General features: G+C 39.8%; 1 protein-coding gene across 1 annotated transcript in view; it reads left to right on the forward strand.

Moving 5' to 3' along the window:
- EGF (epidermal growth factor) overlaps positions 1 to 27974 on the forward strand; it is a 95597-nt gene that overhangs the window by 13856 nt on the left and 53767 nt on the right. Inside the window, 4 exon segments of the mRNA XM_025873628.2 lie at positions 10960 to 11159; positions 13604 to 13785; positions 14357 to 14584; positions 15528 to 15730. Coding sequence (XP_025729413.1) covers positions 10960 to 11159; positions 13604 to 13785; positions 14357 to 14584; positions 15528 to 15730 — 813 coding nt within the window.

The following is a 27974-nucleotide window of genomic DNA, read 5'->3' on the forward strand; positions in this document are numbered from 1 at the left end:
AAATGCACAAAGAACAAATACTTTTTCATTAACCAGTAAAGGAAAAATGCAACAGAGAAGAAATTTTCTCCACAGTCAATTACTTCTTTATATATTGACAAATGTATTATGAAAAAAAAGTAGCATAAGTGTACCCAGCAACAATGGAACCACTGCATTTGGCTGGCACGTCAGCAAAAAAGATTCTTAGGTAAGATCATGGCGGGTCCTATACGACAGTCCTTGGCAGTCTCCTAGGGCAGCAGTATTGTCAAGAAATTGGAACTGGAACTGCATAAAGTGCTCTGGGACACCACTGAATGTCTTTACTCCTCTAAAACAAGACTAAACTGGGTTCTTTGTGATACTTGGTATTGAATGGGGAGTAAGCATGAAACTATTCTTCCCACAGGCTTGCCATAGAGCATCTTGAAGCAAAGCACTTGAGAGCAGCGTTACATAGTTTTCTTTTTAAAAAAAGGATAAGTTGCAATTTTTTTTTTACCTTTTCTGTGATTACAAATAGATGTTACTAGTATGCTACTCAAAAAAATAAAACCATAGAAATTTATCCCTTCAAATTGGAGGTGACGTTCTAACAATGAGGAAGTGACTGCTGATTGTAAGAAACTTGGTTCTGAAGAGAGCAATTTGAAAACAGGTGTTTGGAAAAATCTCCATTGTTTTGTGATTAGGTACCTAATGTCAATATGCCACCTATTAAAAATTCTTATGTCTGCGCTTAAAAAAAAAAAACAACACAGAAAACCTTGCAAACAGATTTTTTGGAACTTTAAAAAACTTCTAAATATCTTTGTTCCTTTTAATTGCTAAAAATATAAAATATGACACTTTCTGGTTAGTTTGCATTTACTGGTTGAAATCTAGGAAGATAGAGATTTGCTAGTCTAATTCAATAAAATTTGTGAATGATTGATATATTTTGTGATTTTTGTGCATACAGCCAGTGAAGCATTTCTTTCACTTGACATAGATATAATTGTGAATGAAATATGAGTGGTTTTTTTTTTGTCTATGACAGCTATCAAAATATCAAAACATTGAACTTTAAGCCAATTTTTTAAATTGTTATGTTACATTCAATCTTTTTAGTAAATGCAAACTAACCAGAAGGTATTGCATAGTCTCAATTTTTCACATGCAGAGGGACTTTTGGGGCTGTGGGATATCCCCAGCTGGAAATGCTCAGCAGAGAGTAGGAAATATAGTAGAAAAACACAGAAGATGGAAGAAAATAGTGATTTCTGAGTCTTTATCATGTGTTCGTGTGTATGTGTGAACATCTGGAAAAACTTTTCTAATGCTTTAATGCTGGTGAGTGCATTTTAGTCTGGTAGCAGCAGTCTTTAAATAAAATTGAGCATAATTTACACTGACAAGTTGGGAGATATTTAAACATGCGTATTTGAGACGAAGGATTACCTACAGCACAGGAACCTTATAACAGGATTCATTGTCCTACAAAACTGCATTTTTATGAGTTTTTAAAAAGTTATACTGAGCTGTGGTATTAACCAGGAGATGGATACATAAATTAATGGAATGGACTAGAAAGTCCAGAAATGGACTTGAGCTAATATGGTCATTTGATCTTTGACAAAGGTGCAAAAGCAATTCCATGGAGAAAGGATAGTCTTTTCAACAAATGATGGTGGATCAGTTAGGTATCTATGAGCAAAATAATGAACCTCAACCTAAACCACATACCTTATGCAAAGATTAACTCAAAATGGATCGATCATAGATCTAAATTTAAGATGTAAAACTATAAAAATTTTAGAAAAAGCAAAGGAGAAATTTTTGTCTTGGGGTTAACAGTTCTTAGAAATGACACCAAAAGCGTGTTCAACAAAAGAGAAAAAAAGTTGATAAATTATACCTCACCAAAATAAAAACTTTTGCTCTGCCAAAGGCAATGTCAAGAGGATGAAAAGACATGCTACCTGATGAAAGAAAACATTTGCAAATCACATATCTGACAAAGCACTTGTATCCAAAGTATATTTTTAAAAAACCTTTCAAATGCGATTAAGAAAATAGATAACATAGTTAAAGATGGGCAAAGGATTTTTTTTTAAATTTTATTTTATTATGTTAGTCACCATACATGACATCATTAGTTTTTAATGTAATGTTCCATGATTCATTGTTTGTGTATAACACCAAGTGCTCCATGCAGTACGTGCCCTCCTTAATACCCCTCACCGGGCTAACCAATCCCCCCTCCCCCCTCCCCTCTAAAACCCTCAGTTTGTTTCTCAGAGTCCATGGTCTCTCATGGTTTGTTTCCCCGTCCAATTTCCCCCCCTTCATTTTTCCCTTCCTACTCTCTTCTTCTTCTTCTTTTTTTTTTTTGACATATAATGTATTATTTGTTTCAGAGGTACAGGTCTGTGATTCATCAGTCTTACACAATCCACAGCGCTCACCATAGCACATACCCTCCCCAATATCCATCACCCAGCCACCCCATCCCTCCCACCCCCCACCACTCCAGCAACCCTCAGTTTGTTTCCTGAGATTAAGAGTCTCTTATGCTTTGTCTCCCTCTTTGATTTCATCTTGTTTCATTTTTTCCTCCCTTCCCCTATGGTCCTCTGTCTTGTTTCTCAAATTCCTCATATCAGTGAGATCATATGATACTTGTCTTTCTCTGATTGACTTATTTTGCTTAGCATAATACCCTGCGATTCCATCCACGTCGTTGCAAATGGCAAGATTTTTTTTGATGGCTGCATAATATTCCATTGTGTATATATACCACCTCTTCATAATCCATTCGTCTGTTGATGGACATCTTGGCTCTTTCCATAGTTTGGTTATTGTGGACATTGCTGCTATAAACATTGGGGTGCATGTACCACTTTGGATCACTACATTTGTATCTTTGGGGTAAATACCCAGTAGTGCAATTGCTGGGTCATAGGGTAGCTCTATTTTCAACTTTTTAAGGAACCTCCATACTGTTTTCCAGAGTGGCTGCACCAGCTTGCATTAAAAAATGGGCAAAGGATTTAAGCAGATATTTCACCAAAGAGAATATAAGTATGCTAATTAAGTTCATGTAAAGATGCTCAACATTATTAATTGCTATAGACTGAATGTGGCCTATGTTTATGTTTTAATTTCTGGAACTTGTGAATTTTACCTTATATGGCAAAAGGGACTCTGCAAATGTGATCCTGAGATGGGGTGGATATCCTGGACTATTTAGGTGGGTCTTAAATGTAATCATCAGGGTCCTTACAAGAGGGAGGCAAGAACATGAAAGGAGGAAGGAGGCAGTGGAAGTGGAGATATATTTGAAGAGTCTGCACCACTGGCTTTAAACATGGGGAAGGAATACATTAGATATAGGGAATACATATATATGTGATGCAATATATTATAAAATTAGAGATGCAGTTATCTAGGTGATGTAATTGTAGGAATCCATTTAAAGGGACCCACTTTTTAAACTCTTTTTATTATTATTATATAAGTTTCAGGTGTATAGCTTTATAATTTGACATCTGTATACAATGAAAAGTGATCACCACCACAAGTCTAGTTACCATGTCACACATGGTTGACCCCCTTCCCCTCTAGTAATCACTAGTCTGTTCTCGATATTTATAAGTTTGTTTTATTTTATCCATCCCTCCCTCCCCCCTCCTTCCCTCTTTCCCTCCCTCCTTCTTCTCTCTCTCTCTTTCTCCCTTCCTTCCTTCCTTTCAGATTCCACATAGGAGTAAAATCATATTGTGTTTGCCTTTCTCTGTCTGACTTTTTTGCTTAGCACAATACCCTCTAGGTCCATCTATGCTGTCACAAATGGCAAGACTTTACTTTTTGTGGCTGAGTAATATTCCGTTCTGTGTACCTATGTACCATATCTTTATTCATTCATATATTGATGGACACTCCGTTTGTTTTCTTGTATTGGCTAGTGTAAATAATGCTACAGTGAATGTAGGGGTGTATATATCTTTTGAACTAGTGTTTTTATATTATTTAGATAAATATCCAGAAATGGAATAGCTGGTTCATATAATAGTTCTAATCTTAATTTTTTGAGGAATCTGCACACTGGTTTTTGTAGTGACTGCACCAATTTACAATCCCAACGGTGTATGAAGTTTCCCTTTTCTTCATATCCTCACCAACTCTTGTTACACTTGTTATTCCTTGTCTTTTTGGAAATAGCTATTCTGACGTGTGTGAGGTGTTATCTCATGGTTTCAATTTGCATTTCCCTCGTACAATTAGTGATGTTGAGCATATTTTCATGTGTCTGTTGGCCATCTCCTTTGGAGGAATGTCGACTCAGATTCTCTTCCCGCTTTTAAATAGGGTTGGATTTTTGTTGTTGAGTTGTAGGAGTTTTCTATTATTTTGCATATTTACATTTTATCAGACACGTGGTTTGCAAATATCTTCTCCCATTCAATAGGTTGCCTTCTCAATTGATGATGGTTTTCTGTGCTGTGCAGAAGCTTTTATTTAGGGGCGCCTGGGTGGCTCAGTCCTTAAGTGTCTGCCTTCAGCTCAGGTCATGATCTCAGGGTCCTGGGATTGAGCCCTGCATCGGGCTCCCTGCTCTGCGGGAAGCCTGCTTCTCCCTCTCCCACTCCCCCTGCTTGTGTTCCCTCTCTCGCTGTCTCTCTATCAAATAAATAAATAAAATCTTTAAAAAAAAGAAAGAAGCTTTTATTTGATGTAGTCCCATTTGTTTATTTTTGCTTTTGTTACTCTTGCCTTTGGAGTCAGATCCACAAAGACGGCACTTAGACCAATGTCAAAGAGCTTACCTCTTATGTTTTCTTCTGGGAATTTCATGGTTTCAGGTTTTCCATCCAAGTCTTTAATCTGTTTTGAATTAATTTTTGTGTATGGTATAAATAATAGTATAGTTTCATTCTTTTGCATGTGGCTGTAGCAGTTTTCCCAACACCATTTATTAAAGAGACTGTCCTTTCTCCACTGTATGTTCTTGGCTCCTTTGTTAAAGGGACCCACGTTCTAATCAGTTCCTGGAACGTGAATGCAGAGAATCTGGCCTTAGGGTGAACATGCCTCGAGCAGTGTTTCCTGAAGTGGGTTTTTTGACACAGTTGAACTATGAGACACTATCCAGTAAGAATTCCTGTTAAATTCAATTTGAGATAAACATTACAGCATGATGTTTAAAAAGTAGACTCTGTGATCAGAAAGACATGACTTTATTGTTTACAAATAACATAAATCTGTTATTTATTGGCCATGTAACTATGGCAAGTTAACTGCTCTAAACTTCAGTTTCTTCTTCTGTACAATGAAAATGCTGAGAGCCCCTACCTCCTAGTGTTACACAATTAAATGAAATAATGCACTCAATGCACTAGTGATAACACCCAAGATGTTGGCTGTTACTATTCTGATGATATTTACCACCTACTTTCTTGGAGCATCAAAACTTGTCATGGCACATTAAAGACTGAGAAGTCCTATTGAAAAAAAAAATTTGCAGAACCTTCTAGTCTCAGTTAGTATCCTGAGAACCTGGGAGTAGACCGTTTAAGCCTGATGATGAGAATCGGGCTAAGGATTAGGTAGGAGATATTTTCTGCTTTAGATGATACAGGTCCGCCACTGCTCTGGGACTAGATAGGCAAACTTCATTCACATATTCCAGAAAGCAAAATTGAACCCCAGAGCTTGTCTTCTAGAATTAAGATTTAAATTCACCTCTCTGGCTCCCATTTCTGGTTGTATTATTTCTGGGTCACTTGGTGTCTCTCTCACCTGCCTTGAATGCTGACACTAGTGAATAAGCTGAGAATAAAGATATGATTGCCCCCAAATTAAAAGTGTGCCCTTTCAAGTATGGTAATTAAAAGAAAAACAGATGGAGATGGACTTTTAGAGTGAAATAAAACTTTCTGCACTTCTTAAAACCCAAGTTACCACTCAAGTCAGCCCCTTGAGAGGTAGACTTTTATTAGGGGTTTATGGAAGGAGCAGTGAAAGGAGGTGTCAGGCTTTCTTCCATCAGGTCTGTCAGTTTATTTTTATTTTATTGTTTTTTAAAGATTTTATTTATTAGAGGGAGAGAGCACATATGCGGGGGCGGGGGCAGTATGGCAGAGGGAGTGGGAGAAGCAGGCTTTCCACTGAGCTGGGAGCCCAATGTGGGGCTCGATCCCAGTACCCTGGGATCATGACCTGAGCCTAAGGCAGACACTTAACCGACTGAGCCACCCAGGCGCCCCATTTCTGTCAGTTTAAATCTATATTCTTTTTTCATGGTGTTGTTGAGTCCTGAAGGTCCAGAGCTCCCTTTTCACTGTCTGTCCTGTGAATCTTCAGTCTGTCTCCAGATTTAGAGCAGGAAACCAGTGGTGGGGAGAGCAGGGTGCCATGTTGGCCCGAGAAGGATTTTCTGTTAATCTGGTTGCAGGACCATTTCTGTGGTATGTAGTTCCTGTGCGTCTTTGCCCCCAGGTAGCTGAAGACCTTTGCTTTCTCTTCTCTTTGACCTCTGTGAGACCACTCCCACCAGTTCAGAGCTGATGTAGAGGTGCCTCTTGTGAAATACTCTGTTTCTGCTGCCAGCTTCACTCAAAACCTGCTTGTCCCAACTGACCTCTGAACCAGTTCTTGGAGTCACTAATAAAAGTCTTCAGTGGGCTCCAAACACCTTGGCCTCCTTTCTAATTTCTGCAGATCCCCTGCTAATCCCCCAGGTTGGGAAGTCAGAGGTTCCGATTGATTTCTGTGACCTGTTTGCTGGCTTTGGGTTTGTATTCCTTAGAAATGATGTTTGATTTTCTATGCACTTCCCTCTTGCTGAATGGCACCCAAAATGAAGGGCATAGGTTTTGACACGGGAAAGTTTAGCTGTTCAAACATGCACACCCTGCTGACATTCAAATCCATGGATTGTACCACTGATGTGCAGAGTCTCTGACAAGTCTGAAAACCCCACCTGATTATCATTTCCAGGGGTAGTACAGAATGACCATTCCATCAAGCCTAAATCTCAGTCTTTAATTTAAAAAAAAATCATATTACATTTCAGGTCTACAAATAATTACCCAGGCCCTGATTTATAAAAAATGATGCGGCAGTGTGGGAAAAGGAATGAACAGTGTTTTGAGGGAAGTGGAATTAAAATCAGTTACATGGGGATGTCTGGGGGGCTCAGTCAGTTGGGCGTCTGCCTTCGGCTCAGGTGATGGTCCCAGGGTCCCTGGATCGAGCCCCGCATCGGGCTCCCTGCTCCGCGGGGAGCCTGCTTCTCCCTCTGCCTCTGCCCCTCCACCCCCACCACCGCCCCTCCACTTGCGTTCTCTCTTGCTCACTCTCCCTCTCAAATTAATAAATAAATAAATAAATAAAATCTTTAAAAGGATTTAAAAAAATCAGTTACATAGGGGCGCCTGGGTGGCTCAGTTGGTTAAGCGACTGCCTTCGGCTCAGGTCATGATCCTGGAGTCCCGGGATCGAGTCCCGCATCCGGGGGCGGGGGAGTTCCCTGCTCAGCAGGGAGTCTGCTTCTCCCTCTGACCCTCCTCCCTCAAATGCTCGCTCTCTATCATTCTCTCTCTCTCTCAATAAATAAATAAAAATCTTTAAAAAAAATCAGTTGCATAAGCAAAATAAAGATAGTAACGTCTTGACACATGACAACTCAGACCAAGGCAGGGAAAAGGGCAATATTTGAATGCTAATTCCAACTCTGCCACCAACCAGGGGTGGGTCTTTGGGAAACATCACTGAATTTCCTCATCTGAACTAGATCTATGATTTCCAGTTCACCTAGTGTAAGAATCATCTGGAGCGTCTATTCAAAAAACAGATTGCTAGCCCTTGGCCTACCCCTACTGAACTGGAATCTAAAAGGAAGGGATCTGCAAAAGACACACATACTCACAGCACCCTATGTGATTCTTTCGAACAAACAATTTTGGAGAACAATTAATTAGGTAATATTTAGGGTCCTTTTCAGTCCCAAGAGGCTATGATAAACCCTGGATGCCATAATTCACCAGTGAATGGGAAAAATCTGAAGAGAAATTTCATTAGTTAATTCATACTTAGTAATTTAATAAATATTTTCAATTTATTTTTTGAAAAATTACTGAAGTTAACGTTATGGTTCATGTTTTATGGATCTAGGTATTCTTTAGATTTCTCTTTTCTCTTTCATTTATTCATTGTAATATCTGGCCTGTCTAGTTCATGGTGTTATGTTAAGCATAAATGAGATCAGGATGTGAAAGTTTGTTGCTATCATTATTATTATTATTGCTGTTAGTAAAATAACTACTGTAGGATTAACTCTGCTTTTATGAATTTGATGTATCTTCTGGTGTCTTCAGCTTTGTTCCTATGGCTAAAGCCAGACAAATGAGCAAAACACAATTATTTCTTTATTTATTCAAAAATTTTGAGTACCTATTATGTACAAAGCATTATGCTATATTCTGTCTAAAATGTTTAGAGTGCCTTTTCTTTCTCAAAAAAGCTGGAAACCTCCCGTTTAGTAATACTTTTATTTATTTTTTTAAACGTTTTATTTAATTCTTTTGAAACCTCTACACTGGAGGTGGAGCTCAAACTCATGACCCCGAGTTCAAGATCACATGGTCTTCTGATGGAGTCAGCCAGGTCCCCCCATTTAGTAATACTTTTAAATGAATAAAATGTTTTATTGGTCTTATTAATGTATTAGTGCACTAGAAAATTAATAATATGGGCACATTTATTCAGTTTATAGAGCATGCATGATACACATTTCAAAGAAATGGCTCCTAGTGATAAATCTATAGGCCCACAGATCAGTAGCTATCAGTTTAGGGTGGCTTTTGTATTCCTTCCTTTCCTCTAGGACACATTGCTATGGGAGAAATGAGTTACACCAATGTTCTCATCCAGGGGTTCAAACCTGGACAGTGGCACAAACCTATGTAGTGAGACCTTGGTTCTGGGAACCAGCAATGGCAAATTATATTTGTATAGTGCTCCACAATTAATAAAATACTTTCCCATCTAAAATTTTATTTCTGGGGTGCCTGGGTGGCTCAGTCAGTTAAGTGTCTGCCTTTGGTTCAGGTCATGATCCCAGGGTCTTGGGATCAAGCCCCACATCAGACTCCCTGCTCGGTGGGGAGTCTGTTCTCCCTCCCCCTGCTCTTCCCCCTTGCTCATGCTCTCTCTCTCTCAAAATAAATAAATAAAATCTTTAAAAAATACAATTTTATTTCTTTCCCCATTAATCCTCTAACGCAGGCAGGGAGGTCTGGTGAGATGTGTAGGAAAGCTATGGTGCCAGGACTATAAACAAGGCTTCCTGGCTCTCAGTCCAATGCCCTTACTATTTCTTCTATGATACCTCTGGTTCTACAGCTGGAGTGGCAATAGAAAATGGGCTCTCCTCCATATCTGTGCAGGGGTCTTCTATTGTGAGAAAGATACGGGAAGAGTGATTTGAGCTAATTCTCTTAGCTATGTATGCTGGCACCGATTTCAGACTCCCATGATCTTGCACTTCTTCCTTCCTCTTGTATTTATTCCGATATCCTCTAAAGCGGAGTTAATGTCTTCTGACTGTAGAACAGAATCCCTGAATAAGAGGAGGTTAATCCATCATTTCGTTTAATCCTTAGAACAATAAACACATTTACTATGTCACATTAAGGTATTAAAGGCTAATGTGAAACCAGAATAATGTAAACCTAGTGGGGAAGCAAGAATAGGTTAGCATTCATCTCCAATGCCCCACTCATCCCAGAGGCTCCAGAGTTCTCTAAAGGCACAGTGGAAGGAGCCTCGTCACCCTCAGGCAGAAGAGACCACGGCAACTAACCTGGCTGCAGGAGATTAAGCTATTCTCCGGCATTCTCTTGAGGCATCAAAGGCAAGCTCTGCAGAGTCAGCCAATAATTTGTGCTGAGGTTTCCAAAGAGAGGTATTGGATTCCCAAGCAGGTGCTGACTACCTGGGAGTCTGAATGGGAAGGTGGCCATCACCTGGAACAGGAGACGATAGGGTTAGAGTTCAGGGCAAGGTCCTGCAGGAATCAAAAATCCAGGGACGTCCACTACCCAAATCTAGCAAATAAAAATATAGGTCAACTAGTTAAATTTGAATTTCAGGTAACAGTGAAATAATTTTTTAGTGTAAGCATGTCCCATTCAATATATATGCAACTCAAATTTGACCGGGCATCCTGTATTTTATGTGGCAATGCTAACAGGGACAAAACACTTCAGAGCTTTCACAGGATGGCATCTCGGTTTTCCCTGCTTCCACTTAAGACCTCTTGTTTTCGGGCATCTGGGCGGCTCAGTTGGTTGGGTGTCTGCCTTCAGCTCTGGTCATGATCTCCGGGTCCTGGGATTGAGTCCCACATCGGGCTCCCTGCTCAGGGGGGAGTCTGCTCCTCCCTCTACCCTTCCCCCCTGCTCATGATCTCACTGACTCTCTATCAAATAATTAAAATCTTTAAAAAAAAAAAGATCTCTTGTTTTCCTTATTTTCTTCTCTGTCATTACCTGAGGTTCTCTTCAAAAGGTAAGAAGAGGAGGTGGGTTGCGTTTCCAAAATGATAATATCTGTAATATTATTTCCAATTTGCATAATTAAAATTTACATTCATCCAGACCCTATCCACAACAGAGTATAGGAGGTGGTTTCTTTTTTAAAATAAAATGGCATTTTACAGGTAAGAGTAGAAAGTGGTTTCCTTTTCAAATAGTTATTTCTTCCTAACTTGGCAATGTTCATTTCTTGCAATCAATTTGCGAAGAAGATGATTTGTAAAATTAATGGTGAACATCCACAGGAACTTGTTCTTCATATAACATTCTTTATTTAAAATATAAAACCAGGAATTAAAAATTAAGCCTACTTGTACTGGTTGTCATGGGGAAATATTTATTCTAAATCAGATAAAATGTTGAAAATATACAGTTTGGTTTCTTTCTTCCCACTCAGGTCCTGCACCCTTCTTAATTTTCTCCCATGGAAGCAGTATCTTTAGGATTGACCTGGAAGGAACTAATCATGAGCAACTGGTGGCAGATGCTGGTGTATCAGTGATCATGGATTTTCATTACAATAAGGGAAGACTCTATTGGGTCGATCTAGAAAGACAACTTTTGCAAAGAGTTTTTCTGAATGGGACAAGGCAAGAGGTAAAGTACATCCCCAACGTATTTAAGAGATTTTTGTATAGGCTGACAAACACAGTATCACTAATTAGTAATGTACAGATGAACGAAAATTACATTCCAATTCAAATGTTTCAGGCATTTGTAGATATTTGTTTAATTTGCATCTGTGGCATGTTACTGAACAAGCCCACTGATATTCAGAAGACCGCAAAAGGAGTCAGGATGTCAATGGAATTTTGAAACTATACATGTTTATTAAGTCAGATCACCATTTTATGGTTAAAACAGATTACTTACATGATTATTTTTGACTCCAGTGGTTCTCAGCTGAGGACAATTTTGCCCCTCCAGGGATATTTGGCAAAGTCTGGAAAGATTGTTGGTTTTCACAACTGTGTTGGGAAGGAGAGAGAATGTGCCACTAGCATCTAGTGGGCAGAGGCTAGGGATGCAACTATATCCTAAAATATACAGGATGACCCCCACAACAAAGAATTATCTGACCTTAAATGTCAGTTGTGCTGAGTTTGGGAACCCTGTTTTGTCTAAAATGTCTGTCATGGGTTTTAGCACCTGATATTTAGGAAGAAAATCTTTTTTGATTCTTTTTTTCTTTAAAGATTTTATTTATTTATTTGACAGAAAGAGAGAGACAGTGAGAGAGGGGACACAAGCAGGGGGAGTGGGAGAGGGAGAGGCAGGCTTCCCGCTGAGCAGGGAGCCCAATGCGGGGCTCGATCCCAGGACCCTGGGATCATGACCTGAGCTGAAGGCAGACGCTTAACGACTGAGCCACCCAGGTGCCCTTGATTCTCCTTCTTCTTTTTTTTAAAGATTTTATTTATTCATTATTCATTTGAGAGAGAGCACAAGTAGAAGGGAGAGCCAGAGGGAGAAGCAGATTCCCCACTGAGCAGGGAGCCAGACGTGGGGCTCAATCCCAGGACCCTGGGATCCTGACCTGAGCCAAAGGCAGATGCCCAACCATCTGAAACACACCAGGCACCCCATCTTTTTTGATTCTTAAGGTGTTTGCACTCTGGAAGAAAAATAATAAAGCAGGTGTCAGATATAAAGTATTTTGCTTCAAGTACATACAAAAGATCCTTAATCTTTCTCTGTAACTGGTGGAAACTTTAAATGAGTCCCAGGAGGAATGTTCTCTCGATTCCTGAGAGATGGATTACAGAGACTCGTGACTGGAGAAACCTTAAGCATTTATTCCCAGCACAAAGTGCTCACTGTTTTGTTTGTTTTTCTTCAAACTTCTTTCCCTTCAGTTATTCTTAAAAGCTTCAATTAAGTGCTAATTTCTTTTATCGCATCTCTTCTCTGAGACTTAACTAATGTCACCTTTAACAAGGATGGCTACTCATTATTCTCCAGCCATTGGTAGAATAGTTTAAAAAATCTTGAGTCTCAAAATCTGGGAAAAAAGTTAAATACTTGTGAATTTGTGTCAAGTCATTAGGAAAGGATTGACCTGATGCCTAAAATCCACCATTGTATCCTCTTCTTTGAGTTAAAACGGGGTTTACAAAAAAAAAAACTGTTAAAATACAATTCATCTGGGTGAGCTAATATATTAATATATTAGCAACTGGTTCAATGGATTGGCTAGATTACTTTGCATGAGGTATAGGAATAGTGCAAGCTGGTGAGACTAATCTGAGTTCAGTGATGTCGTGTCAGTGGCTAGAAATCAGCTCTGGTGGGAATATTTGCACCAAATGGTGGGAATATTTACAAACCAAGGAAATCTGCAACCACACAAATCAGGGCTTCTCCCTACCTCCCACCCACCACCCCCCAAGAAGACTGACCGGTTTACCTGCACACGCTAGAAAATTAGGAGATAAAAGAAGTTTTTGTTTGGTCATTCTATCAGGAGAGAGCAGGAAACACTACACCCAGGAGACATAAAGAGAAGCTCTGGTCTTTGGGCCATAGGGTCATAGTGTGAGGGCACTGAAGACTTGTAGAAAAGGTGGGGCCTGATGGAAGAGGAGGGGCCAGGAAAGTGGGGCTCTAATGAGAAATTCATTTATTTTAGAGCTCTGTGCACAAAGGTCAAGGGCATCTTGCCAGATTTTGGCAAACCTTAGAATTGGGTTCAGGTGAGAATACGGAAAATTCCATTAGCAAATGGATACACTGTCTTTAAGATAGCATGGAAATTTCACTGTTAGTATAGTTGAAATCATTAATACACTATGGTTTTTTGCCTAATTTCGATAAGCATAGGATAATTTTCCATTTAAAGCCCAGAAATACTCATGTGGGAGGGTTAACATTGCTCCATCAAAACAATGGCACCATATCTGTGACTATTTTATGATTTAAATAGTTTTATGAATGCACAAAAAATGACAAGTACTTAAAAGAATAGACTTTTATATATAAAGATAATAAAAAATGTTGATGTGAATGAAAAAATATTAATGTTTTGAAATTTGATTTTACAGAGAGTATGCAACATAGAGAAAAATGTTTCAGGAATGGCAATAAATTGGATAAATGAAGAACTTATTTGGTCAAATCAACAGGAAGGAATCATTACAGTAACAGATATGAAAGGAAACAATTCCCGAGTTCTCTTAAGTGCCTTAAACTATCCTGCAAATGTAGCAATTGATCCAGTAGAAAGGTAACTGCTGTTTTCAGACATTGAAGTAGATATCAAAATCTGATGATAATTCAGAGACTCATAACATTTGGAACTCAGAAGGACAAAGGTTGTCTGGATTTGAACCAAGGCAGGCTTCCTTCTACAAATGGTGCTCTTCATTATCCTGATTTACTACTAGAGAAGAATAATTCCTTAAAAAAAATTTTTTTTTAAAGATTTTATTTATTTGACAGAGAGAGACACAGCGAGAGAGGGAATACAAGCAGGGGGGAGTGGGAGAGGAAGCAGGCTCCCTGCTGAGCCAGGAGCCTGATGCGGGGCTCAATCCTAGGACCCTGGGATCATGACCTGAGCCGAAGGCAGACGCTCAACCACTGAGCCACCCAGGCGCCCCAAGAATAATTCCTTTTTTAACTTGAAATCACATGGAATTTCCACAGCAGGGCAATAAATATTTGCTGAATTGGAATTTCATTCAAAATAGTCCAACTCCTCCTGTGCAGACATCCAGGGACTGCTGAAACACTGAGAGTTGGCCATTTAAGTGACTTTACCTTCAATTATGTGTCTATGATGTGTTTGCTCTCAGGTTTATATTTTGGTCTTCCGAGGTGGCTGGCAGCCTTCACAGAGTAGATCTCAATGGTGTGGAAGAGAAGATTCTGTTAGAGACGACAGAAAGAATAACAGCTGTGTCACTGGATGTGCTTGATAAACGGCTTTTTTGGATTCAGTACAACAGAGATGGAAGCAATTCTTATATTTGTTCCTGTAATTATGATGGAGGTTCTGTCCATTTTGGCAAACATCTTACACAGTAAGTTTTGGCTTTAGGGCAAAATAAAGTAATTGCCATTTGACGTTTGTCCAGCTGACCTAGTGGAGTGGCTTAGCACAGATTTGGAAGTCTAAAAGCTTCATGAGTACATGTCCTAGATTTACCATTTATCGGGCAGGTGGCTTTGGGAAGATTACATGACTTCTCAGTTTCTTTTTTTTTTAAGATTTTATTTATTTATTTGAGAGAGGGAGAGAGCACAAGTTGGGGGGGTAGGGCAGAGAGAGAGGGAGAAGCAGACTCCCCACTGAGCAGCAGGGAACCTGATGTGGGGCTCAATCCCAGGACGCCAGGATCATGACCTGAGCTGAAGGCAGATGCTTAACCAGCTGAGCCACCTCAGTTTCCTTTAATGTGGGGATAATAGTAGTGGCTATTTCTTGGGGTTATTGTGAAACGTAAGTAAAATTAATTAAGTAAAGACATGCAAATAAAAATAATTAACAGAGTTTTGGCAACTAATAAGTTCTCACATGTTGGCTGTAAGTTACAGTCAATCTTTTGGACTTACTCTGTCCTGTATCTGTGAAGCACCTATTTCATTTGATATACTATCTTGCCTGTGACTGACTCACCAGCTTGTGGTAGGAGGCTGAAATTAGTCAAGTGTGAAATGGATACAACCAGAATCCACTCTTAGAGTATTCCTATTTTCTTCCCTGTTTTACATTCATCACACTTAAATGCTGATTAGCAAAAGAATGGGACAATGAAGCTGAAGCTAGAAATTATATCCCATTAATTCAGATTATGAATACATAAATAAAATTTTAAACTTAGCATCTGCTTCTAAACCTAAATGAGATACAATTGAAAAGGTAGGTAATTAAAACTCAGTCAATAAATTGAAATGAAGTGAAATGTTAATAAGCCTGGGAAGAAATGTTCTGCAATTCTTTATATATTTTCTGTTGTTTTTTAGGCACAATTTGTTTGCAATGTCCCTTTTTGGTGATCGGATCTTCTATTCAATATGGAAAAAGAAGACAATTTGGATAGCTAACAAACACACTGGGAAGGATATGGTTAGAATTAAGCTCGACCCATCATTTGTACCACCTGTTGGAATCAAAGTAGTGCATCCACTCTTACAGCCCAAGGCAGAGAGTGATGCTTGGGCACATGGTGAGTCACCTTTGACCTTGAATGGAGTCTGGCACTTCGTCTCCACCCGTCCACCTGCTCAAGCCAGACACTTAGGGGCCATCCTTGGTTTCTCCCACTGCCTCAGCCCCAATTTTCAATCTACCGCCAAATCCTTTCCATTCTACCTCCTAAATACATCTCAAATACCCTCTTCTCTCCTCTACTGCTACCACCATAGTCTAACGACCAGCATTTCTTGCCTGGCCTATTGTAGTAGCCCCTCAAATAATCTTTCTGTTTTCCCCTCTTGCCTTGAAATAGTTAATCTGATCCATTAACTCCCCTGCTTAAAATCCTTGGAAAGCTTTCCTTTGCATTTAGATCGAAATGTAACATTTTACCAGGCCTATCAATATATGGTGAAACTGATCTAACACTCCTCCTCCTCCCCTCGCTAGAATCTGATCCAAGTCTTTCCACAGTTGCTCAAACATTCTGTCCCCTTCATGCCTTTGGGCTTTAGCAGTCACTCCTTTCTCGGCCTAGAATTCTCTTCAGTTCTGAGCTTAAGTATCATGTCCGCAGATTAGCCTTCTCTGGTCATCCAATCAAGAGGAGGTGAAGAGGCCTACCTCTCACCTCTGATTTTTTTTTTTTCAGTACACTCTTGACTGAACTTATCCCAAGATGTAATTACATATTATTTCGCTTTCTTTTTGATATTCTCTCCCACTTGATTATAAATGCCCTGCAGGCAGGGACCAATGCCTATTATTTATTTATTACATAAACCTCCCTCTATTCAGTGGTTACTGATGTATTTATAAATGAAGAATTTTAAATAACATTAGTTAAATGGTTTGACTGAATCTAGTCGCAGTCCCAAATTTCTACTTTCAAATGTAGTCTCTGAATTCTTTAGCATATACGTTTTTTTTAGGGAGGCTCTTCAATATGGTTTATATACCACACAAATGATGTTGTACTGACATTTTTTATATGTAAAAGGTTAATTTCAAGCAGGCTTTGACGTATATTTACTCTTCTCCCCAGTTAGCCAGGAGAGGTTCTGAAGCAGAGATGGAATTCTTTGTTTTCTTTCTATCTGTTGGGTTCCACTAGGGTTTGGTAATAGTCTGGGAAATGGTAGGGACTGTGTGTCCCTGCCACAGTCAGTAGATGAATGTGTTTGTTCCTGTCCTAGACATAGCTCCAGAAGAGAACTGTGGAGGCTGAGCAGGACAGGCACGAGATTGCTGAAGGGGGGCTGGAATCTAGGGCAACTGACATTATTATTTCTTATATCCTCAAAGAGTTAACTAATAGTGGGAGGACTTTTTAACTGATTTCTTTAAAAACTTAGGTAGAAACCATCATTTAATTTGTGTAATGACTCTGCTTTCAATGCAAGTGATGAGGAACTTCTAAGGTTAAAATAAATTCCAAGAGATGAAGTGTTTATTCAGATAAATTATTTTTTTAAAAACAGATTTACTTGAATTTACAAAGCAGAAGTGGTGGGAAACAATTTAGCTGTGGGTTGGAGCATAACATTAAGTAACAACCTAGTGGCAATGTTATAAGTGAGATGGTTGACCATGATCCATGCATTAAGGGCAGCGAATCTGATATTCTGCCAGATACCTTCCATGGGAAATTTTGACTCAAGCTGTCTTCACATACGACTCATTGTCCAAGTGGTGGTGACTCACTACAAAATCAGAACCAACCACTACTATGAATAAGTAATTATTGAGTCTCATTAGTAAGAGTTATAGATATGTCCATCACCATCTCTTACATTTCTGTGTAATCTCTTGCTTTCCAAAGTATTTTCGTGAACATTATCTTATTTGTTTGTCACGGTAACATTGTGACACAGAAAGATCAGCAATTATCGTACTTATTTCATAATTGAGAAATCTGGAGCCTAGAGAAGTAGAGTGTGTTTTCCAAGATTACACAGCTTGTTAATGAGGGATTTTGGAGACGACAGTCTCGGCGATGAGTCTGTTAGTTTATTATTCTTTCTACCATAAACACTTGAGCTCTTCAGAATCCTCCACTGCTACTCAGCTTTTTTGATAGGGAGGTCAAATACGATCATTGAAAGCATGAAGTTTAGAAGAGAATCTATAGTGATTCATTAAAGAGCAGCTTCAACCCATCTGGCAAATCATGGACTTTGGCTGGGAAGCCATGGCCAGCTGCAGAGCTGCAGGAAGACCTGAAATGTAGAAGGCAGGTGGTATTGGAGATACTGGTTCCAGTCAGTGACCAAAGAACACGCTTCACATATACCCCAAGGGCAAAAGACTTTTGATTTCAAAAGCACTGTTACTTTAGCCTTCATTAAATAGGTCTGAATTATTTTAGTGCCTGGTAGAGCAGGAACTCTTCAAGTGGGATTTAAGGACTGTGAATCTCTTGATTGTATGGGTTAGATGAAAATATGCAAGTGTCCCTCCCTACGCAGGTGGTATAGAGCTGTCATCAGCTTCTCCAAGTGCCTTCACATTTAAAGACATACGACTTCTAGAGGCTGGCTCAGTTCCTCCTGGATAGTGGGCTTACAACCTCAGCTCCTCTGGAGAGGTGGATGGTGGTGGTACTTGGTTTGCAAGGCATTTAGTAGTGAGATTATTTCAATGGGGAGATGGCTGAGAAAAATCATGTAACCTGGTTGGTATTATTTTTCACATAAAATTTAAGTATTTATACAGACAAGAGTCTCAATAGACTTCATGCAAAATGACTAAACCATCATTTATCAAAGCATGTTCTACAAAACACTGGTACTGTGGGGTTTAATGGGATTATTTGGGGGCAAAAAAGTTTCAGGGTCAAATGACTTAGATAGGCCAGGTTAAAAAAAATTAAACAGGGTGTCTTTTCCCCAAGTGATTTCTTAGAACCACTCATATGGTTAAGTGCATTGTTAGTCTCTAAGGACCATACAACCTATGGCATTTCCCTTAAAAAAAATTTTTTTTAAAGATTTTATTTATTTATTTGAGAGAGAGAGAGAGAGTGAGAGAGAGAGCATGAGAGGGGAGAGGCTCAGAGGGACAAGCGGACTCCCCGCTGAGCCGGGAGCCTGACGCGGGACTCGATCTCCGGACTTGCAGATAGTGAGCTGAGCCGAAGGCAGTCACCTAACCAACTGAGCCATGCAGGCAGGCGCCACAGCATTTTCCTATTTTATTTTCTATGCAGCAGCCCACTTGACTCCCAAATCTATTATTTCTAGCCCCGACCTCTATCTTGAGATCTAGACCAATTTTAAAAAAAGAGAAAGACTGAGGCACAGTGAGAGTTAAGCTGCAGAGAAAACTGATTTAAAACATTGGGGATTTATTCAGGGCGTATGAAAGTGAGCTGCACCAGTGAACACTGTCTGACCAAGGGCAAGGGTGGGGCTTACAAAAGCGAAGCCACAAAACCTCACAAGGAAGACACAGCAGTTTGTCGGTTTAAATAATCCTTGTCTTCTCGATTTGGATGGGCTGGTGACAGAGGAGCTGGGTGCCCCTGGTGGCTGAGCCCCAATCCACGCAGCAGAGCCACAGTTTCACCGTCGGTCTGGTTTTCTGATACTTCTACCCAGTTTCCTGAGAGTGGTCACTCAGGTCCCTCACCTGAGCCACACCTGCTTGCTGTCTGCACCCTGCAGGGTCCTGCCGTGGCACATGGAAAATATCCTTATCAAGGCCCATATATTTATCTGCTTTCTGAGCATTTCTGCTTGGATTTCTTGCAAGTGCCTTAGGCACAAAGGAAATAGTTGACCTACCAACTTCCACCTCCCTTCTCCCCAGCTCCAGTGTCCCCCTCTCAGTGAGTGGCATCTCACATCCATCTCCCAAGGCAGAAATCTCGGCGTGAGCCTTTCCCTTTTCTTTCCTCACTCCCACCCCATGAAATGAACCTCCAGCCCCCAACCACTGCCCCGCCTGCAATCAAACCACTAGTGACCTATTCTGCAGCAATTCGTCCCTAAGTTCTGCTTAATCAGCATCTCTGCCTCCCTTCTCCATGCTGCCGGGAGCATAACCCTTCAGAAATGAGAGCCCAGTCATGCCATTCCTCGGTTAAAACCAATCAACAATTCTGTTGCCCATGATGAAAATCCAGTCTCTTTATTTACCCTGTTCATAGCTGTTCACAGAAGGTTCTCGGCTGCACCTCTCACCATTGTCTGCATTACATTCCATGCTGCAACCCTGCTCAAAGGTTTAATTTCCTTCCACAAGATATGCTCGCTGTGAGCCCCCTCCCCCACACCCCGCGCCCGGCCTTTTGGCATGTTCAGAAACGTGTTTTCTCCTCTGCACCGGCTCACTCTCTTTGTCCTCGGAGAAGTAGCTCAAACGTTACCTCTTTCAGAAACACCTTCCCTGCCTCACTAATGGTGAGCCTCCGTTAGCTTTTCTCAGAATAACACATTTCCCTCACTTGGCTCCCTTGCTCTTATGAGGACAGGTGGACACCTCCCGGTTGTACTCCCAGTGCCTAGAGGACATTTTATAAATAATAGTTGAAAGAAAAAAGAAGAAATTGCAAGAAGCCCAGAGATATGTTCAGAGTGTTTTGTATAGCCTATTCCATAACCAAAAATAAAAGATTTGTTCTATTTTATAGGACAAATAAAAAAAAATAAACAATAGTTGAAAAAAAAAAGAATGAATAAACACCCTTTGTCACTTTTTCCCCTAAATAATATCCTGACGAAAAAGTTTTAAAGAGGTATCATAGTGTCAAGTACGTGTCATCTTCCTTAGATGTCGTAAGAGCCCCCCTTCCCTTGGTCTGACAGAGAGTCTGCTCCCGTTGGTATATAATGACTAAATTCCCAATGTTTTACATCAGTTTTCTCAGTTAACTCTCACTGTGCCTCAGTGTATTTTTCTTTTTTCCTTGAATTGGTCTGGATCTCAAGAAAGAGGTCTGAGCTAAAAATAATAGATTTGGGAGCCACATGTGGATTGCTGCATAGGAAATAAAATAAGAAAATGCCACAGGCTGTGTCATCCTTAGAAATAAATCGTTATAATTATTGAGTGTGTAAAAAATGATCTGCTCTGGTGTTACCCATATAATCTCATTTAATTTTCGCAACAATCCTATAAACTAGGTGTGATTATTCCTACCATTTTATAGGTTAAAAAGCTGAGTTGCAGAAGGGTCATAATAGCGTGTTCAAGGTCACACTGTGGAGGAATTGGGATTTGAACCCAGGCAGAGTGACACCATGCTTCTTCCTCAACCATGCTAAAGAAATTCAGCAATATTTTATATAATAGCAATAATACTATTCTCTCTCATTTCATATCTTAGATTTTGCTTTATTTGTTTGGGGAAAACCTGTAATTTGGCATATTCTTAGCTATCCATGGCCTCCCGGTGGTTAAATTCTTTGGTGTTCATAGATCATGGGGCCAAAATCTCTCTCTCTCTCTCTCTCTCTCTCTCTCTCTCACACACACACACACACACACACGCACACACACACACCCTCCCCTGGCTGTCACAGAATTGATCTCCCATTACTTCAGGTTCAACTTATATGGATTTTTGCAACTAGTTTTACTGCTCATATATACTGCTATAAAAGGTCCAAATATTTTTGCTTTCTTCTGTACTCTTGAAATGTAGATTCCAGTTTTATGCTCATAAGAGAGTTTCCAAAGCATATTCTTTGGAAAATGAAGGGTGTCTACCATCAGCACTGTGCAAAATACTTTACATTCATTTCATGCACAAAAATATTACTGAATTTCTTTGGTTCTGAGATTTCATGAAGGAGAATTGCTTCCACCTGGGGATCTACCTGCTTATGGAAGTGATTAGTAGAGTTAAAACTGCCCGGGTGGGACTCTGATTCATTTTGATGATGTCATTGCTGGAATGTCTACTGTAAAACCTTGCCTATTTGGAAACCTCTAGAAAAGAATCATCCTGGATATTTGAGTATTTTTTCATACAATTGTTTTCCAAATGTTTTCATTGTGGTTAACTATACATAACTTAAGATATACAATCTTAAGTATTTTTAAGTGTACATGGGGCACCTGGGTGGCTTAGTCTGTTGGGCATCTGCTTTGGCTCAGGTCAGGATCCCAGGGTGTTGGGATCGAGCCCCGCATCAGGCTCCTTGCTTGGTGGGGAGCCTGCTTCTCTCTCTCCCTCTGCCTGCCGTACCACTGCTTGTGCTCTCTCTCTCTATGAATAAATAAATGTTTTTAAAAAAGCATTTTGAAGTGTATAGTTCAGTGGCATTAAGTACATCCACACACTTGTACACCACCACCACCATCCATCTCCATAATATCTCTAACTCTTCTCATCTTATAAAACCAAAATTCCATACACATTAGCTATACCATCTCCCAGCCTCTGGCAATCACCATTCTACATTCTGTCTTTATGATTTTGACTGCTCTCAGTACCTCATAGAAGTAGAATCATACAGTTGTCTTTTTGTGACTGGCTTATTTAACTTAGCATAATGTCCTCATTTCATCCGTATGGTAGCAGGTGTCAGAACTTTCTTCCTTTTAAAGGTTGAATAATATTCCATTGTGTGTGTATATACCACATTTTGTTTATCCATTCATCTGTTGATGGATATGTGGGTTACTTCCATGCTTTAGCTATTGTGAAAAGTCCTGCAGGGAACATGGGCATACAAATATCTCTTCAAGACTCTGCTTTTAATTCTTTTGGATATATACCCAGAAGTGAATTGCTGGGTCATGTAGTATTTCCCTTCTCAATTTTTTGAGGAATCACCATACTATATTCCACACAGTGGCTATACCATATTATATTTCCACCAACACTTTTTTTCTGTTTTCATATAATTTTAAATGATCAGTTCAAACACCCAAATCTCTGTAATTTTTCACAGAAATCTTAGTAAAATATGGATGGTTTTATCTTCCTAACATTATTTATATATAGTTATTGACATTTTGTTAATGATGAGGGTCACACAAAGATACATGCCAGTGGGGCAATCGTCAGACTGGTTTGAGGCAAAGCTGGGTTTTATTTTATTTTATTTTATTTTTAAAGATTTTATTTATTTATTTGACAGAGAGAGAGACAACTAGAGGGGGAACACAAGCAGGGGGAGTGGGGAAGAAGCACACTCCCCACTCTGCAGGGAGCCCAGTGTGGGGCTTGATCCCAGGACCCCAGGATCATGACCTGAGCCAAAGGCAGATGTTTAACAACTGAGCCACCCAGGAATCCCCAAAACTGGGTTTTAAATGCGAGTTTGCTCTGACACCAAATTGCTGCCACTTGAAATGTCTTTTAAATACTTGGAATGGTTCTCTATCACTTTTCTCTTTTCTTTCTTGCTGTCAACTCTCACTTTTTGCTGGTTTCCACATGTCTGGCTGGGGACTCTATTTATTTTCAAATCTGAGGCATTTCTTTGCCATTTATTTGTTGAGGAAACCAGATCATTTGTTCTGTAGCATTTTCCACAATTTGGATTTTGCCGAGTATAACCCCATGGTGTCATTTAACATGATTCCATACTTCCTACACAGATAATTTGGGCCTAGAAGCCTGATCAGATTCAGATTTTTTTTGTCAGAGTACTTAGAGGATGGTACTGCAGGTGGTACTGTATGCTTCCTACAGATCACACCAGGGGTTGTGTAGTGCCTAGTTCTGGTTCTTATTGTGATGTTCAAGATTCATTGGCAGTTTAGGTGTTGCCAAAGTGGTCCATCCATCGTAAAGTTTCCCATCAGCCTTTCACATAATAGCTTTAGAAGCTATTATGATTGCCTAGAGCCATTTTTTCATTAGAGTTTCAAAGAGATGATATTCTAATTCTATCATTGCTTATGCATTTGTTAGCTGAAGAACTTTTCTCCATCAGCTATAATTTCCCTGGGGAGGATCTTTTATAGGAAAAGTAAACTAAATGTTTGATTCTTTCCTTTATCTGTTTTCAGAATAAAGTGTCTTTTTTTTTAAAGCATCTTCATAAACTCAGAGATTTAAAAAATATTTGACATGTTTCTATTCATTGCAGTTATTATCATTTTGACATCAAACTGTACCATCTTTCTCCAGGAGGAGCCCTGAACTGAGGCTTCTAGTCTTTGTGGGAGAGAGGACCAAGAGGGATCTCAGCAGCGCTCTCCCAGGAAGGCCAGTCTAGAAAGCTGGGCTGAGGCCGTGTCTGGGCTCCCTGGAATCATGCAGTCATTTCTGGCAATGGGAAGTGCAGTGGGGGTGGGGTGGTGACAATGGGAGTGGCATGGACACCTTGCATTTTCACCGTCATGCTAGGGGCTGGCCATGGTCACACTTGTCAGAAATGGGTACAAAGTAAGAAATGACTGAGTGGGCCCAAGGGGCTCATCTGGAGTAAAAGGCACGTATTTGTTAACTGCTCAGAGGCTGTTGATTTGTTTACTTTCTGATTCTCAGAGGGGTTTAGATGGATAAGGGTACCAAGTAGCTGAATTCTGGCGAAGTGGTTTTTGTTTTTACTGTAATTAGGAATTCCGAGAAACTATTCTTGTATTTTCTTCCTCGTTATTTTCTATTAACAAAGAAGAATAAAGCTATATTATACAGTCTGGGAAGTTTTTTGAGGAAATTGAAGAAGTCATTTATTCAGGGAACTCATTAATGAGGAAGACAATAAATAAATGAAACAAAAACATAACTAGGTTCTGGGGCGCCTGGGGGGCTCAGTCGGTTGAGCGACTGCCTGCGGCTCAGGTCATGATCCCGGAGTCCCGGGATCGAGTCCCGCATCGGGCTCCCTGCTCAGCGGGGAGTCTGCTTCTCCCTCGGACCCTCCCCCCTCTCATGCTCTCTCTCTATCTCATTCTCTCTCTCCAATAAATAAATAAAATCTTTTTAAAAATAAAAAAATATATATTATATGTATAATATATATTTTTTCTATAAAAACCCATAGTTATATATATGCACATAAATACAAGTATACATACATACACACAAGTATGTGTCTATCTATCTATCTATCTATCTATCTATCTATCTATCTATCAGGAGATGGGTCTACAGCCAGAAGGCTTGAGCTTGAGTCCCAGGTTTACCCCTTATTACCTTTATGTGATCCTTAAGACATGGTTTCCTAATCTGTAAAATGAAAGATAACATGTGCTCTGCATAGCTTAAAGGCTTGTTATGAAAATTAAATGAGATAATGTAAATGCTTTACAAAATGTTATTTGAATTTTTTATTGTATGTGCTAAATACTGGGTGTGCTGATACGGAGGTATAAGACTGGTTAAAGTGAGTAAGTTCACATGGAAGAGACTAGAAAGGCTTTGTTGCTGAGGCAAGTCTTACCCTGAATTTGAGGTGGAGGAAAGTTGATCAGTCGATGGGGGAATCCCATGGGCATTGTTTCAGAACTGGGCCAGGGTAAATTCTATAGATTTCCTCGGCGGTAGAAAAGCTCACGAGAGCCTGTGCGTTAGGCAGTTTTTGAAGGCGCAGTTGGTGGTGGACATTAACTCCATGATTAGGAGCTTTAATTTGATCTCAGAGGTACTTAAGCCACACTGCTGAGCTCTGGGAAGGGGTGTTATCTGAGGTCAGCAGCAGCTGGTTGAGCACTAGCTTTGGCCTAATTTGAAGCTAAAGAACAGCAGAAGATTACGGAGATTAAACAAAAATATAGTCCTCAATCCTCTATGTCTTGCCACTTCCTAAAATGACCTTTTAAAGTGTTTAGCGCCTGAATTCAGGTGGCATCCTCAGCCTAACCATTTAGAGGAGAATGGTGATTGCTTTCCTGGCCATCTTCATCATTAAAGAGTGATATATATTGCTAATAAGTGCCATTCAAACCATCAGCAGCATGGTAGCGTGGAAGGGGTACTGGGCTAGGATAGTCTGAGTTCTAAGGCTAAGGTTGACTGGAAATTCAAAGAGAAACGAAATAAAGGAGTTAAGTTGCAGGTGACATGATCACAGGGTTTTTTGTGTTTTTTTTTTTTTTTTTTTTTTGTGCATGAAGCCTATGTTTGTAGTATACTTGTGTTGTGAAAGGCACCAGGCTAGGTGCTGTTTGGGCTATAAAATGTGAATGGATTACATGTCTTATCCTCAAAAGCTTATTGTTAATGGAAAAAAGAAGCATATATATATATATATATAATCATGATGACAATGGGATGATGGTGATGATGATGATCAGAGGACAGGTAAGTGCAGGAGAGAGATAGGAGAAAAGTACGAAAAAGGGATAAATAATAGTGGAGCTAGATGAGTAATCGAGCATTTCCTGTACCCTGGACACTAATTGTTTTTCTTCAATAAGCAGTTTGAATCCCTATTAATACACCATAACAGTAATGAAGGTTTGAGACTCCTTAGAGATATAAACTTAGAGGAATTTACCACAAACATCTGATTCTGTATAGAACCATAAAATTTTTTTTTAAAGTAAGGGATCTCAGAATATTTATTCCAAAACTTTTAATTCATGGATTAGGAAACCAAGGTGAAAGAGATAATGATTCGATGTAAAGGCAGAACCAGAAAACTTGGTTTTTCCTAGTCCTTAATCCAGTACTCACCTGTCATGCTGGGTTTGGCAAAACTTTTACAAGGGGTATTTATAGGGAGCATAATTTCTTAATTTTTTGTTACGTCAAGAAAGTGGTAGCACTTTGGTGCCTTTAAAAGGCTGAGTCAGAGGACTGCCTCTTCACCTGGTAGTTAGGGTGCTGGTGGATTCATGAATCATTTACTAAAGCCAGTTAGATCTTCAAATTAAAAAAGAAAGGCCAGGGGCACCTGTGTGGCTCAGTTGGTTAAGCGTCTGCCTTCCACTCAGGTCATGATCTCAGGTCCTGGGATGGGGCCCCGCATCGGGCTCCCTGCTCAGCGGGAAGCCTGCTTCTCCCTCTCCCTCTGCCTGCCACTCCCCCTGCTTGTGCTCACTCTCTCTCTGTCAAATACATAAGTAAAAATATTTTTTAAAAAAGAAAGAAAGGCCAAGCCAGACATTTCTGTATTTTTATTGTTGTTATTCCCTTGCAAACTTTATAAAAATTAAAGTTCAAAAAAATACATTTTTTTAAAGAACTTTGAAGTGGGTGCATTTTGTCTACTTTTAAAATTTGGATCATTTTATTTTTTCATTTTGCTTAGTTAAAATTTTGGTAAGTAAAGCATGTAGGAACCTGAAAGCAATGTAGCTCTATATGTGTGATTGGTGGAAAAACCATGGATAAGAAACAAAATGCTTGGAATCAATATGCAAGAATCTATTCAGTGTAAATCTGAACTGATTCAGTAGGTAATATTGCAACAGTATTGAATAGTCAGCAAGACTGATTTTGTATTTAATTCCGTCATAAGATCTGAATAAACAAGTTTAAAATAACTAAGTTCACAACACAGACTTGCTAAAAAGAGGTATTCATAATTGAGGGGAGGCTGGGATGTTTCAATAGCACATCAGGCAGGTATTTTTCAAAGTGTGTTGTGAAGACTCTTGGCAACAGAATCACTCTGATTCAGTGGAAAATGCAGATTCCTGAACCTTTCTCTTGATTCACCAAGTCAGAATCTCTAAAGGATGACATGCCAGGGAGTCTCAATGCACACCAGGGACATTTTCAAGAGGGAAAAAATATGTTTTTACTGTGTCATGCTGTTGTTGGTCAAGAGGAATGTTTAGTGACTTGAAATAGAAGGAAATTGGTAGAGTCAGGGTGAGGAGACTTCTTTATAAGTAGATAAACAAGAGACCAGAGGAACAACCCTACATGCAGAATGGTCTCAGCTTCTTGCACAGCTGAGCTCAGGCTCTCGCTGGTTTGTTCCCCATGCCATTCGCAGCAAGACTGTGTTTTTGCAGTCCTTCCATTGCGCCCTTGGCTCTTCTCATTATTCACAGACTCTCATTGATCTCAACCCTGCCTTGACTCGGGATCCATGACCCCACTCTTCCCCCGCTGTCACCTCTTGCCAGAGTGCTGACCTCTATATCTACTTGGATCCCGAAATCTGCCCTCAGACTCAGGATTAACTCTGTATTTCCCAGAACTTTTTACAAAGGCCCTGTCATTGTTAAAATTGGCAAAAAGTAAGAAGGAACAAAATTGGAATAGGGATATATGCGTTACTAGTTCGTCTCTTGACTCTGGCTCTGAAAATCAAAGGTGCGAAGTTGTCCATTTATTGTTCCATATATATCTGGCTCATCCAGCCCCAGCACCTACCTCACTAAACAGATTTTACTATTTTCCCTGGGCTATTTTG

This window comes from Callorhinus ursinus, unplaced genomic scaffold (genome assembly GCF_003265705.2).
Source record: "Callorhinus ursinus isolate GAN/ISIS: 27379988/994484 unplaced genomic scaffold, GSC_fseal_2.0 scaffold4, whole genome shotgun sequence".
In the NCBI taxonomy this organism is placed as follows: Eukaryota; Metazoa; Chordata; class Mammalia; order Carnivora; family Otariidae; genus Callorhinus; species Callorhinus ursinus.